The following is a 20,224-nucleotide window of genomic DNA, read 5'->3' on the forward strand; positions in this document are numbered from 1 at the left end:
GCAACTGTTTCATTTTTCATATCTTTGTCTTTTCTTGCATGGAAATAATATTATTGAGACCTTGTAGAAATGGAGACCAAATCCACAGCCTACTGTGGATGTCTTTTTCAGAAGAGCATGAGGTCTGCTTTTCAGTTATTTATCAACAACAGTAGAAGTCATACTTTCAAAGTGTTTCTTTTTCCACTGAAGTGCACAAAAGTATCCAGTTCTACTGCAGTGCCAAAGTGAGAATGTATCTCTTAAAAAAATAAGGATGCCACAGAGGGTGCAGAGTTCTAAAACACTCTAGACAGAACTAGGCAAAACCTGAAAAGCTATTTCTCAATGTGTCTGAGTAATAATCATGGCAGAACAATGGAGAATATAGACCCAAATCTATGGCCCTGCATAAACTCTGCCTTTCTTCCCATCACAGACCATATTTTAGTCATTTGCCTGAGTGCTGCATCTGGATTTTAAGATTTTGCAAGGCAGGCTGTTTTCAGTCTGTGCATGCAAACCAAATACAAAATTGGAGTTAGCTCTCTTTCTGCTCTACCTACTGCACACCTGGCTTGTACTTCTCAGTGACCACAGCCAGAAGGGTGGATTTCTAAGAACTGTGATCATGTTGTAAGGGGCAAAGTGGAAAACAATAACAATTTTAAACATTCTGGTCCTCAAGATGAAGTTTGTGGATAGTAATGTAATATCTTGATTTTACAGAAAGTCCTTGTGCCTTGATCTCATCTGAGACACCAAATGTACTCAGTCAAGCTCAATATTGGAATATTGAGTGCACTGTGAAGCTCTGACACCCCTGCACAACACAATGGCAGTACCTGCTGAAGCATGCTGGCAGTAAATTGCATTGCCTGGTGGTGCTGTTCCTCTAACATGTCCATGTGCAAGTCATCCAGAAAATCATTTCTGTCATCATCCATCCATCCTTCATCCAGCTAAGGGAAAAGGGAGGGAAAAACCAAGCCAATGTTGTCAAAAGAATGAAGACTGACATAAATTATATTCTTTCTTTGTGAAGGGTAATTGGGAAATCCTAGGAGATTCCTTCCTGTGACAGTGCTGGGAAGGAGCACACGTCTTCTTGTGCTAAGTGAGGGTACTGACTGTCCTGCTTTCCCACCCGGCCACCTCCATCTCCAGCAGCACAGTTTTGTCTTCAGCAGCCCTTACATATGTGAAGCAAACCCAGCTGTCTCATCCATGGAAATACTTCCTAGAGCTTGGGCTGGTTTTGCTTTGTGTGCTACTTGATCAGAATTAATAAAACCACTCCATAGCCCAATGTCTGAACATACCCCTTTGTGAGGCAGCATCAAAGGATGGAGGGAAAAATGCTGGCTAGGGGTCTGTAGGACTTTTCACTCCCAGCCTCAATTATCCCCAAGGGAATGATCAGAAACCTCTTGGCTAACAGGCCAGTCCTGAGCCTGATCTTATGTCTGCAGGTGCACTGGCAAGGGCTGCCCTCACAGCAGGAGGAGCAGAGACAGATCAAACAATAGTGCTCTTGGCTGTTTGTTCAACATCTTTGTTGTGCTAATCCCTGCTCTACAAAGGGATCTGGTTCAACCTGGTGTTACAGCTGAGGATGCTTCTTGACAATATTTAACTATATTAAGAGATGATGTATAAGGGGCTAAATAATAGATGTTTTAATGAATGAATAATCAATAGCTATAGGAATTAGGAGTTCAGTATGTTCTTCAAAGCTGTGGCTTGAAACCATCCATACACCTTGCACTGATGTTTGTAATAGCATTGCAGCATATATAAATCCCTGAATGTCTTATAAATTGAACTTCCATATAAAATATATATGGAGGAGTCCTGTGACTGCTGAACTTCATTATTCTAGGCCATATATATGTCCAGTCAAACTGTAGAATAGGGGTTTAGGTGGATTTGGTAGATTTAGATAGGTTAAAATGCTTTAAAAGATGCTAACTGCTTTTTCTAAATAAGAGCAACTCTTTTAATTAAGACTGGAGAGAGGGTTTTCTGTTGTTGCTACAGTACCTGAATTTCTGGTCTTGCAACAAGTAAGGAGATGTTCTTGCTGTCCTCCCTGGTGAGAAGTGCCACAGCTTCCTCTCGGTTCTGTACCTCTATGCCATTGATCTTTAAACAAAAGAGCAACACAATGAAATCTCATCACAGGGACATAAATTCTGCTGAGGTGAGCTCTACAGAGCTGATAGGCTTGAGAGATGTAAATGCAGCATGGGCCAGACACAGTCCATGGTCACACCTATAACTGTGTTGTTCTGGTAAGTGATGGGCAAGTATGGGTTGGACATTTGAGGCTGTCTGCACCTGTGCATGTGATCTGCTGAGCCTTGTTATGAGGATGGGAATAGGAGGAGGAGAGTTGGGCAGGACAGAACCATAACATCAGGTCCGGTGGGTGGAAAGGAACAGGAACATCCTTGTATGGGACAGGTGAGGCTCTGAATACTGCCCCCAGAGAATTAAATGGATGGTGGAGCTCTACTTGTGTTATTTTCTGTGCAGAAGACAGACCACTTCTGGCAAAGCCCCTGTGGTGTAGGATTGTTGCACTTGGGAGACTAGCCCACAGCAATGGGTGTTCAGCCTGCTGAACAGGACTAACTCCCATGTGAAGAAACAGAGATTCCCAGTGTGATTCTTGGGCCAAAATGGAGAGTTTCTGTGGTAGGAAGACTTAAAAGTGAGAGTGCATCAGAATAGAATCATAGAATCAATAAGGTTGGAAAAGACCTCAAAGATCATCAAGTCCAACCTGTATGTGCTGGAAATGGATGGCATCTTGTGACAAAATGCTCAGCCTGCTGAGTAGGGCCAATATGGGGCTTTGCCTGTCCAGGATTGTCAAAGTCTGACTGAAGAAATAGTCTCAGAAGCTTAAGAGGAAGCATGTGAATATCAGTCTGGAGGTAATGATTTGTGAAAATGCTACTGTACCAAAGGCACTGCAGCAGATGACTCTGCTAGGAGACTTTAAACTCTCTGCACACGTACCTGGATAATGCGATCCCCTTCTCGGAGCCGACCATCTTTTGCTGCAATACTGTTGGGATCAATCTACAAAAGGAGAGAACTGTAAGTGCTTTGGAGGTTTGAGAGCTCAGCATTTACTCTCCGTTGTAAACCTTGTGTTAGTAGTGTGACTGATACATGAGCCAGTGTGTCTGCTGTTGCTGCTATGTCTGTGGTTGCTACGTTTAGTGATTATGGAACCTTTCCTTGTCTATGTCAGATGAAGTGAAATGCAAATTCAAATGATCAAGTCAGAACCAAGATATTTCTTCCTGAGATGTGTCTCCAGAGAATGCAGGTTTATCATGTTTGCCTGGTATCAGGTTACCTCATAATGTAACATTTTGCTTTACCCCACAGTGCTCTGATTAGAGCCAGTTTTTGCATACAGAGCAGGAAGGATGGTGTCTTAAGTGATGCACTTTAATGGAATATTTTAGATTTAGCTGAGTTTCTTTCCTCAAAGTGCTGCTACTCATTTGAAATGAATCTGCATGCTAAAAAGGTTATGTATAAAATGCTACTTATTTCATGGAAGGGGGACAAATGGGACCCAAATGTTTGCAAATAAAAACATGTAGAGTATGGGGTTTGTATTTTTAAATGCGTATTGTTTCTGGAGTGATTGAGAATGAAAATTCAAGGGGGAATATATTAAAAATACTTTGAAAACATCACCTGAAACTGAATACTGAGACTATTAGGGGAAAAATGGACACTAAATGTTAATATAATGAAGTCTGACTTCAGTGGACTCAGGACTTCACTTGTTTTGGAGGAAAGGAAAACCAATTTGACTTCCTCAATTACTCCACTCTGGTTGTTTATCAAACACAGTACAAACAGAAGATAAATGTCTTAAATGCCCAACACTGCAGTTTAGAAGACAAATTGTATGTTATGGAAATCAGCTCAATCTTACCTCACTCACATAAATACCCATGTCATCTTCATCATCTGTTCTGTAGCATACAGTGAGGCCAAGCTTGTCCTGGCTGTTCACTCTGTGTAAATCCACTTCCTGAGGTTTGGGGGGGGGGGAAAAAAAGAAGAAAATATGGTGTCAGTGAGACACTGGTGACTGATGGGAGCAATTTTTCAAACACAATGAAAATATTTTGCTTAAGTGATATAGTGGATCTCTTTTCATTTCACTTGTAGAGGAGGTTAACTTACTGAGCAAAACGTGATTATATGCAGACAATCAATACCTGGGGCATTTCTGACCCTTCAATCAATAAGAAGTCATTTTGAAAACAGACCTTTTATTGATCTTCAAGAAGAAAAATTACCTATATTTCATGTAGTGGTGAGACTTCAAATGCTAAAATACTTATAAAGTGTGATTTCAATATTTGCCACAGCTGATATATGTTTCTTTGTAAGCAGGGAAATTTTCTGGCTTTTGAGAGAAAATATAATACTGCATTCCACTAACTTGAGTAATCGTCATGGAATGATGTAATAAGTTTCTCCAAAACATTTGGTATTGCTAATATAATAAACACTTTGATATCTTGCAAGGGTTTGGGTTTAGCAGGTCATGGTTTATTATTCTGGTGCTCTAAGGTGGTCTTTGAGTCTTGGAGACACTTACGCTACCTTAAAAATGTGTGTTCCTTGATGCTTTTCTACCACAAAGACTTCATGTGGGTTATGTTTTACCTGCATTTGCTGCTGCTTTCTTACACTGGCTGGTACAAAGGGTTGTAAAATCACAGAGATACCCACAAGCTTTGGGGTGCTGGTGTGCAGTCAGTGGGACCATCCATGGAGCTCTTTTTGCTTGCTTCTGGAGCCTAAAGACACCAGGGAGCCTAACGTGCTTAGCTGGCGACTGTGATTGCTCTGCCAGTCCTAAAGATGCTGCCACAGGGAGGAAGGATGTTTCTTCACAGGCAGAGGCGTAATACAAACTGTAGATGTGGTTTTCACTTCTCTTAGGAGAGCACCTGGCAGTGGGTGAAGCTTTGGAAGGTTTCATGCCTCTGCAACTAAGACTAGGCAGGCTGAAGGATGGAGCTTGAGCCTCGCTGCTGCAAAGGGACAGAGTGGACCAGGCAGAGAGCGCACAGGGACACAGATTTAGAGAGGTGGCACAGCCCATGCAGAGTCTGAGGGCTGTCCCAGCCCCAGGGCAGACACTGAGCTGCTTGATTGTGCTTGGGTCTGTCTGTTCCAGGGGAAAAGTCCCGATAACAGGACTCATTATTTCTGAATGTCTCTCTGTTTTGACCTGTGCTGTGCCATTTGTAAGGGGCAAGACAATAAACCAAGCTGATATGAATAATTTATTGGCACGTCTGGATGACAGCTGCCAAGATCAGCAATCTCCTGTTATTTACTTGCAACCTGTGTAATTTCTGTGGTTTGGGTTTTGGTTTTTTTAAAAAAAGAAATGTAGCTGTAAATGTCAGTGACATTTCAGATGGTTTTTAAATGGTTCCAATCAATAGTATCCATGGTGAACTGCTGCTCTTTCTCTCCCTCTTTTGTAACTTAAAGGATGGAGCACAATGCTTTAATAGCGATTTTCTGTTTAGATTTCTAAAGCTTCTGGGGACTTTCTAGAGAGGAGGTGGGAATTCTTCAGAAGAAAAGATAAGAAAGGTGAATTCAATTCTGATCTCAGGTGATCTCTGGGAATGCCACTGCAGTCACAGACTCAGAGTGATAGGGGTTGGAAAGGACCTCTACAGATCATCGAGTCCAACCTCCCTGCAAAGCAGGACCACTTATGGCAGGTCACACAGGAATGCCTCCAGGCAGGTTTTGAAGATCTCTGGAGAAGGAGACTCCATAACCTCTCTGGGCAGCCTGCTCCAGGGCTCTGTCGCTCTCACAGTGAAAAAGTCGTATGTTGAGATGGCATTTCCTGTGACTGAATTTACATCCATTGCCTCTTGTCCTGTCACTGGGCATCTCTGAGAAGAGCCTCACTCCAGTCTCTCTCTGATATTTGTAGACATTGATAAGGTCCTCTTTCAGCCTTCCCTTCTCCAAACTAAACAGCCCCAGGTCTCTCAGTCTTTCCTCGTAAAGAGAGATGCTCCAGTCCCTTAACCATCCTTGTAGTGTCTGTTGAACTCTTTCCAGCAGTTCCCTCTCCAGTTAGTGCATTTATTCTGCATTTAATCACAGTGTGCATTGGGGATGAGGTGGGAATTTGGGCCTAATTCAGGCCTAGAATGAGTCTCATATCTCCTGCATACAAAAAGGTTTCATGTCTTCAGGAAAGTTACTCTATAGTTTGATTTGAAAATGTGATAACAAAATAGTGTCAAGAAACTAGTGCTGTAGTTCACTCTACTATTGGACACATTGGTAGTGATAAATAGATCTGGAATGTAAAAAGAACCCCAGAAAGCCTAACAAAAGAGCATAGTGACTTTGGCTCCTATTTGAATAGATCTAACAATAAACACTTGCCAGTACTTTTTGGAGCGGAAGGAGATGAGGGAGCAAGGGACAGTGGTCACAAACTGGAACCCAGGAGGTTCTATCTAACCATGAGGAAAAACTTCTTTCCTGTGAGGGTGCTGGAGCCTTGGAGCAGGCTGCCCAGACAGGTTGTGGAGCCTCCTTTTCTGGAGAGCTTCCAAACCCACTTGGAAGTGATCCTGGGCAAGCTGCTGTGGGTGACCCTGCTTTATCTGGGGGGTTGGACTGGATTATCTCCAGAGGTCCTTTCCAACCCCCACCATCCTGTTATTCTGTGAGGGAGCAAGCTACTAGTTTCATTCTTACTTGCTACACGTTTTGAATAACAATAGGATTTATTCCCCAACAATCTACAACTAAAAAGTATATCCTTAAAATTAAAGCACAAGTATGGGTTTATATTTAAAACACACCATCCAAGATGTCCTGTCATATACTGGAAGGTAATAAATCACCTGGTAAATTAAACAATATATATTAAAAGGAAAACAGAGACATATTGTTTAAAAACACTCAAAGCAGCAAAAAGCTAAGGCAAACAAAATTTGTGGAGCAGGTGTTTCAGAAGTCGAATTTTTATGAGCAATTAGTTGACAGACTCACCCTTGGGTACAATCCCTCTAGTCCTTGGTAGGAATAAAGGAAGTGAGTTTGATGCTACCCAAGTATGATAATTTAGTGAACTTAGATGGAAGCAGCTGCTTTCTCTGGGTCTTTGCATCAGTGAAGTTTTAATATAATCATAAAAGTTTTGGAAGTTTTTGAGAGATAAAAGTGTGCAATTCCATTTGGAGTTGAAGAATCAACAGCAGAATCTTCAAAGCAAAGATGCTTTTCCATATTCAGAGTCAAGGACGTATCATGCACAGGTACATGAAAGGGAAAACCAGAAAACTGGCACCTGCAAGCACAGGTATTAGGGTAGCTTGTGTAATTGTACCAGGCATTAATTAAACACTCTGAATTAATATGGGCCTAGAGAATTTTGGAGGTAGATGTTCATGCATTCTGTGTTCCTGCTGCACAGCAGCAGCTGCACTATTTCCAGAGACCCTTCTAGACCCATAGATTAGTACTGTATGGTCTTGAGACAGAAGGATGTTTAGTGCTCACCTCTGGCTCAGACACCACTGTAAAGAACTCTGTAAAATAATCAGAAATCTATCAGCTACAGAGTCACGGAATCATAGAATGTTAGGGGTTGGAATGGACCTCAAAGGATCATCCAATGCAACCTCCCTGCCAGAGCAGGATCACCTAGAGCAGGTCACACAGGAACACATCCAGATGGGTCTTGAATGTCTCCACAGAAGGAGACTCCACAGCTTCTCTGGGCAGCCTGCTCCAGGGCTCTGTCATCCTCACAGTGAAAAAGTTTTTCCTTATGTTCATGTGGAACCTCCTCTGCTCCAGCTTGAACCCATTGCCCCTTGTCCTGTCACTGGACATCACTGAGCAGAGCCTGGCTCCGTCCTTCTGACACCCACACTTCACATCTTTATAAACATGAATGAGGTCACCTCTCAAGTCTCCTCCAAGCTAATCAGCCCCAGCTCCCTCAGATTTCCTCATAAACCACCTACACTGCAGAAGGCAGACATCGAAGTTATTCAACACCTGGTCTATATCTGCAGGAATCAGTTAGCAAAGTGTGGTAATGTCAGGGCTGCATTAATAAGAGAAATGTCAAAATTTCATACATGATCTGACTTTTACACCCAGAGATAATTAGAATCTGCTTCTTAAGATCAGGTAAAAGGGACATTTTAAGAGATGCTATTTCAAAGTAGAGTCTGTGCAAGAGAACAGTCTGAAAGGTTACTGGCTGCATGTCAAATGCAGAGCCAAGCAGGGCTCAAAGCGCTAGTTGCTGAGATTTGTATGGCATTTGTAGCAAGACAAGAAGAAATGAACCTGCACTGTGACATTATAACTACAACCACTCATAATAATGAATTAGGAGTAAGTGATAATAGCAAATTAACCTCTATAAGCTCAGAAGATCCTTCATTTGCAAGAGATTATTGAATTATTGCACTGCTGATTTAAAATTATAGCCTGCCTGCAAATTTATAAAAGTCCAAGCACTTTCTCTAACAAGACAGAAATGAGCAGTCACAATCTGAACTGAGAGGACAACGATGGGTAAAAACCAGTTCAAACATTCACAATGCATTATCCAAAGCTTGCATGAGAAGTACTCTGCCCTTCTGTCTCTTTCTCTTCAAAGTAGCTGGTTTTTCACTCTCTGCTGACTTCTGACATACCTGGCCAGCAGGTATTTTTGCTATTCTATTAATAGGTTTCACCCAGAAAGGGATGTCAGGGAAATTAACATAAACAACTATTTCCTTTTATACTGTGCGAGGCCTCCTCACTGCCTTTTGGCAACCGACCTCTGTGCAGCAGCAGGAGGAAAAACCTTGTTCTTGCTGTCTTGAAGCTAAAGAAAGTCATCTTTACATATGTATTTTCACATAAATGTCTCTTTTGACACAGACCAAAAGCAAAAGCCCCATCCTGCCACTTATCAGAGAAGAAAACAGGGTTTCTTTCCAAAATTCTTTGCCCTAGAGAAGTAGTTTAAAAAAATCTACCTGGAGGTTTCCCTATTATGGTAATTGTCTAAGGGACCAAAGAGACTGAAGTAGCTTAAGTTAAGAAAAATATGCTAATTGAAAGGGTTGTCAAGCCCTGGAACAGGCTGCCCAGGGACATGGTTGAGTCATCATCCCTGGAGCTATTTAAAAGATGTGTAGATGTGCTGCTGAGGGACACAGTTTAGCAGTGGACTTGGTAGTGTTAGGTTAATAGTTAGACTCAATGACCTTAAAGGTCTTTTCCAGTCTAAATGATCCTATGATTCAATGGAGCTGGGGAAGGCTGAAGAAAGGAGCTGAGGAAAAGAGGTTTTGGATGCCTGAGTAAGGTAATGTTCAGGATGCCCAGGCTCTTTGTCAAGCAGATGACCAAAGATCCGTGTTTCAGACCTTTCTTATGCAGTAAGAGGTGTTACAGCCAGGTTGAAGTCGTCCAGAGATCTAAAGGAGGACATGCCTTCAGTATTAGCTGTCAGCAAGTTGAAATGTTTTATCACTTCTGGAATTTTTTTCCAAACAATGAAAATTCAAATATTTGTCTTAGAAAGTACAGCTGTGAAGCTGCAAGAAGGGACTGCTTTGGGAGCCTTAACATATTCAGTCACTGTCTGAGCAGGACTGCTGGGGCTGAGGTCCTTTGTATTCAGAGGCATAGTAATGCCCTGAGAAGCTCCTGATCAGTGCAACTCCCTGCAGAGCAGGAGTTCTCGTTGGGAAGAAATATATTCACATAAAAGATGCTTTCAGATGCTTTACAACCAGGATGGAATAAAAATTGCAGAAAGCCTGTGATGGAGCCCACTCATTCCCATGGTCAGATAGTTGTGTCCTGACTCATTCCCTTCTTGCAGAAAGGTCATTGGAGAAAGAAAAGAAAACTTGCAATCAAAGTAGTGAAGTACAGTGAAGGGGCGAGCTTTAAGCCCTGTTACTCAGCTTTTATTTATGGTTTCCTAAAAGCAGTGAAGCATCAATTTCAGGTTTTAAAGCACAGATTTTGGTGCTTGGTGCATTCATTTTTTGCTGATCAGATGCTGTGGTTTGATGCCAGGAATGCTGTGAACTCTGTGCTGGGAGGGCAGAAAGCTATCTGAATATCTGCCTTTTGATGTGAAGGACTGAACTGCTGTCCAAGACTGAGTATCAGACAAGTTAGAAGTTAGCACACATTTCATGTCAGTTTTCATCTCCAAGCTGTACTTGGTCCAACTGGCCATTTAGCTGAGTTCAGAAAGAAAATAAGACCTACACACAAACTGCATATAGGAAAGAGTAAAGACAGAAAGTCAAATGGGAGAGAACAAGCACCCTGTTTGATGTAGAATGTTCTCCTTTGTAATGTGAGAAAATGAACACACTGAGACAGCCCTGGCTTGGGCTGTGTGTCTGACAGCTGGACAGACTTGTTTGAATAAACATTAATGCACAGTGCTGCTGGGGAATCCTGGAGTGACATTATTCTCCCTTTAGGGCCTGCGATGACTTCTGGCTGGGCCTCTGTGACGAATGAATGTACTTTTAATTTATAATAAAAGAGAGGTTCAGGATTTAGCCCTTCTTTCCTTGTGGCATGTAAACTTCAAGAGAAAAGACGTGGTGTTTGTTTATTTTTTGTAGCAGGGAGGATGTGGCAGTTACCTCTGAGTCATCAATTTTAAGAGAAACATTGAGAGATAAAACTGAGGACACAATTTTGGTGTCTGGGCTTGCTTCCTGTGGATATTTACATTAGAAGCTTGTTGTGAACTTGACTATTTCACCATTTTAGTCTTGTTTACTTGTTACAAATCACTAACCAGTCAGTTATAGACCATAAAAGTTTAGATGAGGAGCTGCTGATTTAAATTCAAAGCACATTTTATGGACATAGAAAGCCAGAAGGCTGACTTGATGGCTTTCTTACTTCAGACATTCCTGCTGCAGTCAATGAAACAGTGCCTTTGTGGTCTTTTAAAGCATATCTATCAAAAGGCAAACAAAAAAGCAACTAGCCAGTTGAGTCCCTGTTAGCACTTTGACCTTACCATTGATCACAGTCTCTACAATTTGAACAAGAATCTTTAGTGGGTTTTAAGAAATACTATTAGGCTACAGAGACTTTTCTAATGTTCATCTCCCTGCGCTACAGAGCTGATCACCTTTGGCCATCGAGTACTAGATCAATGTCAACATTATTAATGTTGTAGTTTAAGGCATATTAACATTGGCCTACTGAAGTGCACGTGTTTCAACTGTTTTCAGCTCAACTGGCTGACCTTCTAATGGAAGCAAAATAATTTACCCACAAAATTAGATTTCCTAAAAGCTAGATTTTGGAAAAGACGCTGGCAGAAAAACACCAATTTGCTCGACGCTTCCCCTGCAGTCGGAAACCTACATTGTGGTTGGCTTTATTTAAGAGGAGAAAAAAACATAGGCACTTGTTTGAAAAGTAAGGCCTTGAAGTCTGCTAAGCAGCATTTGTTTTACTGGCACTTTGATTTTATCCTGCCTTTGATTTGTCTGTGTATGCAGAGATGAATTGCTACCAGATCCGCAGAATTTGAGAACAGCTTGCAAACTTTTTATGGGGTTTTAGTCCTTGATCCTGCAAACACTTTTATAGAAGGGAAGAACTTTGTGCCCACAGAATGAGTGAACTCTGCTCCCATTGAAGCTGTTGATAAATCTACTGCTGATTCACGTAGAGCTCCAGAGAGGTCAGCGTTGCTTGCCTTGACAAATAAGCAGAACCAGGATCTAAGAAATCAGAAGTCAAGGAAGCTAAAAGTGAGCTACTCACTTAGTGCTAATCTGGAACGGATTAGCTGGGCTGACAGTGTTTAGAAGTATTGGGATACTTTACTGCCATTTGCCTCAAATGATTAAAGACACTTCAGTGGGTCACTACTACTTAAATATTGTAGAGCTAAGGCCACTATTTGTATGTTGGACTCTGAATGGTTGGGAGCAGGTTATCAAAACAGAGAATGGGAAAACTGAAGATGAACATTTGCTGGGATATACAGGTACTACACCCACAAGTCATCTGTACAGATTTGGCAGAAAAATGGACTTGCGTACCTTCCCGACTGGTTCAGCTTCTCTTACCTATGCTGTTGTATGCATACACATGTAACTTTTCAGTCAAGGGAGGAATGGCTCAGTATAGTGGCAAACATATTCTCATCCTGTCTTGTAAAGTTAAAATATTCTAAATCCTGTGCACATCTGTTTCTCAGCTGGGGAGTACTTAAGGGAAACTCAGGCATTTTTACTGTGACTGTGGAACAAGTCTTGCCACTCAGTAAACTTGCAAAGTCTTTCAGCTCTTCAGAAAGCCTAAATCAGCACAGTTATACAGAACTTAATTAACAGAATCAATGGCTTCATTATTTATGTTAATTTGTTAGCAGAAGATCTGGCTCATCAGTGCACAGCGCACAGTTAAATACACTGCTAAAGGCATCAGTAGGGTTTACAACCTGCAAACTAACTAATGAGCAGTGTTATTAAAAAATATTTTCTTTGAAATGTCTCTTCCATTTGTACACAGCAGAAAGACCATGACATGCACATGTTAAATCACCAGTCCATGAAACAGTTACTAAAGACTAAGTACCTCTAATTCCAACTCATCTCGGTCCATTTCTTGATGAATTCCTCCCATGTAGTCGTTTGAGTCATAATATTCATGCACTGATGGATGGCTGAAAAAGAAAGAGGTATATTTTAGAACAGCACTCAGTACTCCAGTCAGCAACTTAATCCTTTCCAAGCTTCCAGCAAGTGCTGGTCAACATGACAGACTAACCACCACACCCAGTAGTTGCACGTATTTAATTATATGCACTACACCATTTGCACCAATAAATGTGTTAAAAATAACGTGTATTGTAGGGATGGCCAAAAACATTTGGCATCTGACAATGAATGAAAGACTTGCAAAGAGGCTTGGTATTTATTAATGGTTTTATTAATGACTTGGGGGAAAAAATGCAGAGAGGACAGCAGTAAAGAAGGGTAAGGGCTGCCAGGTGACAGCCAAGTGAGCAGGTGTTTGCCAGGGTTCAAGACGAGAGGGAATACTACATTATCTATTTGTGAGCTCATGTTATTTATTGACTTGAAAGCACAATCATTCTTGCCTAGCTGCCTGCCATTTTTACTTTGCTTTAAAGACACAAGATTTCAATCAAATTGCTGAGTATTGCAAAAATAATTTGCCACCCAACTACTTGGATCAAAAGCATTCTGTTGATTGACTGGAACACAGTAAGCGGTACACAATCGTTAAATGCCATTTAAAGATGCACCACTTTCATACTGTCATTCACTGCTGACATGCTTGCTGCTCTTTACAACCTGAGCTCTCTGTGTCACTAACTTTATGTTGGAAGGTGTAAGCTGGAACTCTTTTTCTTGCACTTAAAGTAAACTTCTAATTCTGTTGGCTAGGTAGATGTTTCTGTGTAAGGTATCTTCTAATGAAATCCAACAAGAACAAGAGTCTTGCACTTGGGAAAGAACAACCCCATGGAGCAGTATAAGCTGGGGACTGACCTGTTGGGGATCTGTGTAGGGGAAAGGGACTTGGGGGTCATGGTGGACAGAAGGATGCCCATGAGCCAGCAGTGGGCTCTTGTGGCCAAGAAGGCCAGTGGCATCCTGGGGTATATTAGAAGGGCTGAGGTGAGTAGGTCGAGTGAGGTTCTCTTCCCCCTCTACTCTGCCCTGATGAGGCTGCATCTGGAGTACTGTGTCCAGTTCTGGGCCCCTCAGTTCAAGAAGAACCCCTCAGTTCAGGGAACTGCTTGAAAGAATCCAGCCCAGAGCCACAAAGATGCTGAAAGCAGTAGAACATCTCCCTTTTGAGGAAAGGATGGGGGAGCTGGGGCTTTTGAGCTTGGAGAAGAGGAGCCTGAGGAGTGACCTCATTCATGTTTATAAAGATGTGAAAGGTGAGCGTGGGGAGCACAAAGCCAGCCTCTTGTCAATGATGTCGAACAACGGACACGGGGCAATAGGTGCAAGCTGGAGCACAGGAGGTTCCTTGTGAACATAAAGAAAACTTTATCACTATGAGTGTGACAGAGCCCTGGAACAGGCTGGCCAGAGAGTTCTGGAGTCTCCTTTGGGGACATTCCAAACCTACTGATGCATTCCTGCATGACCTGCTCTAGGTGATCTTCTGGCAGGAGAATTGGCTTCAATGATCTTTCGAGGTCCCTTCCAACCCCTAACATTCTGCAATTCTATAATTGTCTAAGATACTCAAGTTGTAATACCCAGGGATTTGGAGAAGTTACAGGAAGGTATTAGGAAGAAATTACTGTTTGTTTGCACCTGCTGGGTGACAGCTGACTGACTGGGCTTGTGAGGCAGGCTGTGTACTGGACACCAACATCTACAGCTCAAAGTAAGGCCGCTGACGATGATAGCATAGAATCTATGTCTAATGATGAAGGGGCAATATTGAGGCTCCCTGATAGGCCGAGCTGGTATTATGCAGGCATGTTGCAATCTAAATGATTCATTGTTAATTAATCTTTGCCATTTTCCTAATGGATTTGGTTTAGCAGTGGAGAAGTTACAGGTATTGAAAGCCCCTGTTGTAAATGGGTTTGGGTCTAAGCAGTGTAGGTGCTCTAGGAATAAGTGCGTCCTCTCTACAGTGCTCTAAGCCCTGCTGCTTGTTCACTGTAAACAAGCTCAAAGCTATAGCCTTTGTCAAACATCTCCAGTCAACTATGCAGCTGTGCTTGAATTTTCAATGGGCTGGGAATAGGTAGCCACGCAGCAATATCTGATGGAACCATCTCTCAAGTTATCAGCACTGAGAGTCATGACAGGAACACACACTGCACACAGAAGGCCAGGTCCTGGCTGGATGTGTGAACATTAACGTGCTATGAAAGCCACTTAGGAGCAGTACAGGATCAGTGCCTGTTTGTAGTCAAACCCATTTCCTAGGAGTGCTGACAGGGATGCCTGGAGAGCCTTGCTTTGGTGAGCTTGTGTGCACGCTGATGTTCACAGCTCAGGCTGTAAGTTTCCTTCCCAAGCTCTACTGAATGTCCAGGACACATGGACACCAGTGCTGCCTCTTGCTGTGCACAGAGGCATCTCAAACCCGGGTACTGCTGTGGATTGACCAGATCAGGGTCTGTCACATGCAGCCACTGAGAGGCTCAGAATCCTTTCTATTACCTTCTCCCTTGTGGAGATGCATGGCAAGATGACAGGCAATTTGCATGGGTTCCTCGGGGAGCTGTTTTCCTCTTGAACAGCGGGCGAGGGTGTGGTGTGTGTGTGCCAGGAGATAATTGTCATTTGTATTTGTAAGTACAAAAGCATCAAACTACCATTAACAATAATTAAAATTTGATTCTAAAACATCCATGACAGCACTGGTAAGTAATTTTAGCCCTAGAAAATAATTTATTGGAGTAACATCGCTGCAGGGTTATAATAAAGTAATTAATACACTGGAACAGAATGTAGCAGCTCTTAGCATTACACAATTTATGGCAGCCATAAAAAATAAAGTTAAAACATAAGCAACCCAAAGAGGCAGTGAGAGGAATTACAAAAAGCAATAACTTTATCCATCAAATGCCAGCAAAAAAAGAGCTTTATGAGGCCACGTTGTGACTCAGTGGCATTACTCATTTGAGTAATGGCTTGCTAATGCATAGGAAAAATGAAAATATTTTGAGTTATAGCTCAGTGGTGTATGAATCTTGGCTATGTTCAGGAGTAAATGTTCACTAGCAAGTAAAGGTGAGTTTGTGAACTACTCCTGACATGCCAGCAAGGAATGTGAGGGTTTTCAAGGGCTTCACAAACTTTTACTTACTCTTCAGGCAGGAGGTATGGGTCTAGCACAGAGACAGGTGGAGTAGGTGAGCCCATCTTGCTCAGAGCCATGATGTGTTCAAAAGTGATATCTGTCTGGGTGCCCACATCAACCAGCTGACAGTCATGAGGAGAGGTGAAGGCTTTGGTGCGTGGAGTTCTTCTCAGGACCTGCACCACGATGGGCTCCTTGGCTGTTTTGAACGCTTCCACTGCCTGCTCGTGTGTTGCTCTAGATAAATCCTTCCCATTGACCTGTGGGAACAAGGCAGGAAAACAGTGAGAGAAATGGTCAGAGTGTGGAGGATATCTTTGATTTCAGCTGATAATTTAGAAGCCTCAGATTACATCTGAAGGGATCTAGAGCAAGTACAAGCAACTATTTCTGTAATGCTACGCTGCTCTCCTTTCCCCCTTTCACCACAGTCACTCTGCTTTTTATTTTGATAGATTTTCCTGGCTTGCTCTTTGAACTAAAGTACAAACCAGCATCCTATTTGTTTCTTGCAGATTAGAAATCCCTCAGCCCTTGTTCAAACAGAGCAAGTTATTGATTCTCCCAGAATATTTTGAGGTTTTGTTTGTTTGTATTTTCAATCTTTTAACCTTTTTGCTGAATGGAACAACTGGGACAAGATCTGGGATTAAAACACCATGTATTTGTGTTTGATAAACGATTTTTCAGATGAAACTTGATGGTGGTACTCAGTCACTGCAATAAAAAGCTGCATTTGAGGGATGAGCACGGACAACACACTGGGATAGCAAATAGAAATGATAAAGAAAGAACAATTGTGGGCTTTTCTGAGAAATAACTTCTTGTCAGTGTAGCTTGGCCATTTCCCATCCCCAGATCTCACCACTGTTATCTCCTGGCTGAGTTCTTACACATAAGAGAACACTTTTCCTAAACATGACTGAGATGCCCCATCAAGAGCTACCAATACCCAAACAGACCAGGCCATGGAGGTGGGGGGCTGAAGAGAGAGCACAGATTCTCCTGTCTCAAAGGACTCATAAAGCTGCTGTTCATGGCAGCTAAATCAAAGTGAGGCATTCAATTCTATACACTTTCATATTGGTGAGCAGAGGTGTCCTTCCTGATCCAGAGAGAGCTCTTGAGCACTTCTAGCCCACTGTAGCTTTGCATTTCATTCATGCTTAGCTTCCTTCCTCACATGGCTTCTAATGAATTTTTTCATGAGTGTCTGAAGTCTACTCAGGGGCTGTGAAAGAGATGAGGTCATATTTGTCAGAACTTTTATAGAGCTGCCAAGATGATAATTCTCATTTTGAGTTTTGGTTAATGAAAACTGTTAATGTCTCTGTGTGTCTCTGGCTGTACAGATTGTGATTTTAAGGGAGCTAAACATAATGCACAGTTTGGTATGAACTGAAAAAAGGCAGCTGTGGTGAAAAGATTGAATGTCCTGCTGTTTCCAGCCTAACATGGAGTTTTCTTTTGGGCCTGCTTGTTGAGACATCTGCAAATCCAAAAGCTCTATGGGCTCATGGGCAAAGAAAATCTGTTACAGAGCTAGTGGGAACCACTGGTAACTCTAGTAAATTTTTATCTTCTTTTAACCTGCAAACTGTTGGCAGTTTAACACAGATGAAAAGAAACAATTAAAGAGAAGCTGCCCAGAGCAATCTGTTTGTGCAAGCTCTACAGTGAAATGACAATCCTAAAGCATCAGGCTATCATATAATTGCTATCAGGCTATCATATAATTGCTACCATGTTCTCTGGACTGGGGTAAGTGTTGGCTGACATGCAGAGATAAACTGCTGTTTGAGATTTGGAGCTGCCACTAGCACTGACAGTGAGGGCCCTGCTTGTGGCAGCCCTTCTCAACAGGGAGCACACTTGGTTTATATATTTTCTGTATGAATGATGCCTTACACTGTTCTGTCCTATATCTGACAGCTATTCACTTGGTACACCCTATCACTGGAATCACAGCTGCACACAAGGAACTGCTGGCTTCTGCATGGAAAAGTAGCATATTTTTAAACAAGACATAAAACTAATGAATTGCCCTGACTGGACACGGATGCAGTAGTGTCTGGCCTCGGGTATTAGAGGTGGCTGCTGATTTGTCATCCAATCATTTCTGTACATTCTGAAACGTACACTGATGTGGTGACTCTGCCACATTAAGTGCTTGGATATGATTGAAAACTCTAAAACACATGTCCAGGTTCTGCTCTTCACTGTATCCGATCACCTTTACTTCACACTGTGCTTAAGCCATGTTTAATGCCAGAGAGAGGCAACAGCACCAGTAACATTACTCAGCTCAGTAACTGAATTTAGTCCATGCTTAACGTGTTATCCACAGCAAAAAGATAATAAAGAGGGTTAACTGGAGTGCAGAACAGATTGAGAAGGGTAAACTCCTGCTGAATTGCCTGGTAACTCACACTTCTTACATTGTATCTTTGGTTTGTCTTAGAGAGGTGATGACACCAGGTGCTTTAAGCCAGCTGAGAGTGGAAGGTGTTAGCATTGCCTTTATATTACACAAACACTTGTTCTGACCACAACTACTCACAGCAATGCATAGCCTGGTCACATTAAATATCATTAACTTGCCCAGTTGAGCAGATTACTTTAAAACAATTAGTACAGCTGTAAAATTAAGTTCAGTGTAATGTTTGCTTTGGCAAAAGGAAATGCTGATTATAGTCTGAGTTTTATTATTTGCTGCAAATTAAATGTTGCACACTTTACTGTGTGCATCCTGCTTTTAGGGTACTTTTTGGGGGGAGAGGGGGGTTAGGGGGGTGTACAACAAAATACAACAAGCAATCAAAACGAATCTAAACTGCTCCAAGTGTTGTGCTTTTCAGAAATGTGCTCATAATAACTCTTGATCAGGAAACCTTTCTTGCCTTCTACATACATCTTTATGCTAAACAATCATTTAAATGATACATTTCCAGTGTCTTTCCTGATAGTGCAATGAACTTGGATTACAGACAGCTTAGCTCCGGCTTGCAGTTTACTTTTAGGTTCTGTAGGACACTTTGTTTCTGCAAATCCATGGACTGGCATCCTCTTTGTGCTTGTAGATGTAATTGTTAAATAATCAGAACTTCAAAGCTACGTTGGTATCGTGCAGGGAGCAGGCAGTAGCTGGACTTTTCATCAATTGTTACCACAGGAATTGATTCCAAGTAGCATTCTGACTGTTTTCTACAAGCTGATAACACAGTGTGGAAGAGCAGTGCTGCACAGACAGGCAGAAGGATGTGAGACCAGACTTTAAAATTAGAGAGAAAATCCAAAACCTCTCCTCCAACAAAGGGGACCTCCTGCAGAGAACATTTGTGGCTTTCTGGCATTCAGGCTTTTTGGTCAAGATTCAGCCTGCTGCTGCTGAGTTCCCTCTCCAGCAGCAGAGCTGATACAAACTGGGGCTTTCACAAACACCCATTCATCAGTGGCTTAACTGCAGATACTGGACAGTGAATTAGAGTTTTGAGGAGCGTGTGCTCATCTTGTTCTGCTTCACTGGTGACAAGGATAGCCCCAGCAGAGGGGCTGGAGCAAACCTGGGGGCAGGAATGTTCCAAGTGTTGTAAGTGATGGCATCAGGGCTGCCCTGCTAGAACCTGTCACCTTCTATTGCCGGCTCCAAGTCAAGAACAGAATATTTGCATTTAATGACATCTACTTGGGCATTTCAGAAGAGCAGGACTCTGCAGAGCATGGCAAATAAGTAACTCTATGAGGGGATCTATATTTGATAAGAAGGCAATGATGACAGTCAAATGAAAGCATAACTCATTGTACTGTTGTTATTATGGGTTTCTTAACCCACTGCTACAGTGTGATTGGAGATGTTGGCATTAATAATTCTATGAAATATGGCAGCACCCACATCATATTAGGCAAACAGTAGTTCTTCACACAATGAATTCTTTCAGAGTCAGTTTGTGGATCTCTTGAAGAGAGGAATTCCTAAACTCAAACTGAGTGGAATCCTTTTAGCTCTGCAGGTTTCTGTTTTGTCCAGCAGTCCAGGCCAATATGGTAGACTCCTGACCTACCAGATGTGTTCAGGACTGCACTAAGTAAGTAAGAGTTAATGGGTTGCACAGAGCTGTGGCTGTTAACCGTTTAGATTCTGAATGTAGAATGATGAAGGGGTAGGCAAAGATGCAAAAGCAGGGAAATTGCACTGCCTGCACCTGGGCCCTTCAAATCCTGCAGGAGCTGCCCCACACAGCAGTTAATAGTTGTGTTTACTTTGTTTCAGTATTTCCTATCCCACCATATCAATAATGTCATTTTGTGCTGAAGACACATGAAGATC

At 42.2% G+C, this 20,224-nt stretch overlaps 1 protein-coding gene across 2 annotated transcripts in view; it reads right to left on the bottom strand.

Annotated features, from left to right (window-relative positions):
- The window catches only part of PDZRN3 (PDZ domain containing ring finger 3), a 151,584-nt gene that overhangs the window by 4,040 nt on the left and 127,320 nt on the right, over window positions 1-20,224 (bottom strand). For both annotated transcript variants that reach the window (XM_068154376.1, XM_068154377.1), the window contains 6 exons: window positions 15,904-16,157; window positions 12,667-12,754; window positions 3,947-4,045; window positions 3,007-3,069; window positions 2,023-2,124; window positions 825-941 (listed from right to left, as the gene is read on the bottom strand). In XM_068154376.1, the coding sequence (XP_068010477.1) occupies window positions 825-941; window positions 2,023-2,124; window positions 3,007-3,069; window positions 3,947-4,045; window positions 12,667-12,754; window positions 15,904-16,157 (723 nt within the window). The remainder of the gene's footprint in view (window positions 1-824; window positions 942-2,022; window positions 2,125-3,006; window positions 3,070-3,946; window positions 4,046-12,666; window positions 12,755-15,903; window positions 16,158-20,224) is intronic.

Source organism: Melanerpes formicivorus, unplaced genomic scaffold, assembly GCF_026170545.1.
Source record: "Melanerpes formicivorus ecotype bairdi unplaced genomic scaffold, bMelFor1.0.p_v2 SCAF_28, whole genome shotgun sequence".
Lineage (NCBI taxonomy): Eukaryota > Metazoa > Chordata > Aves > Piciformes > Picidae > Melanerpes > Melanerpes formicivorus.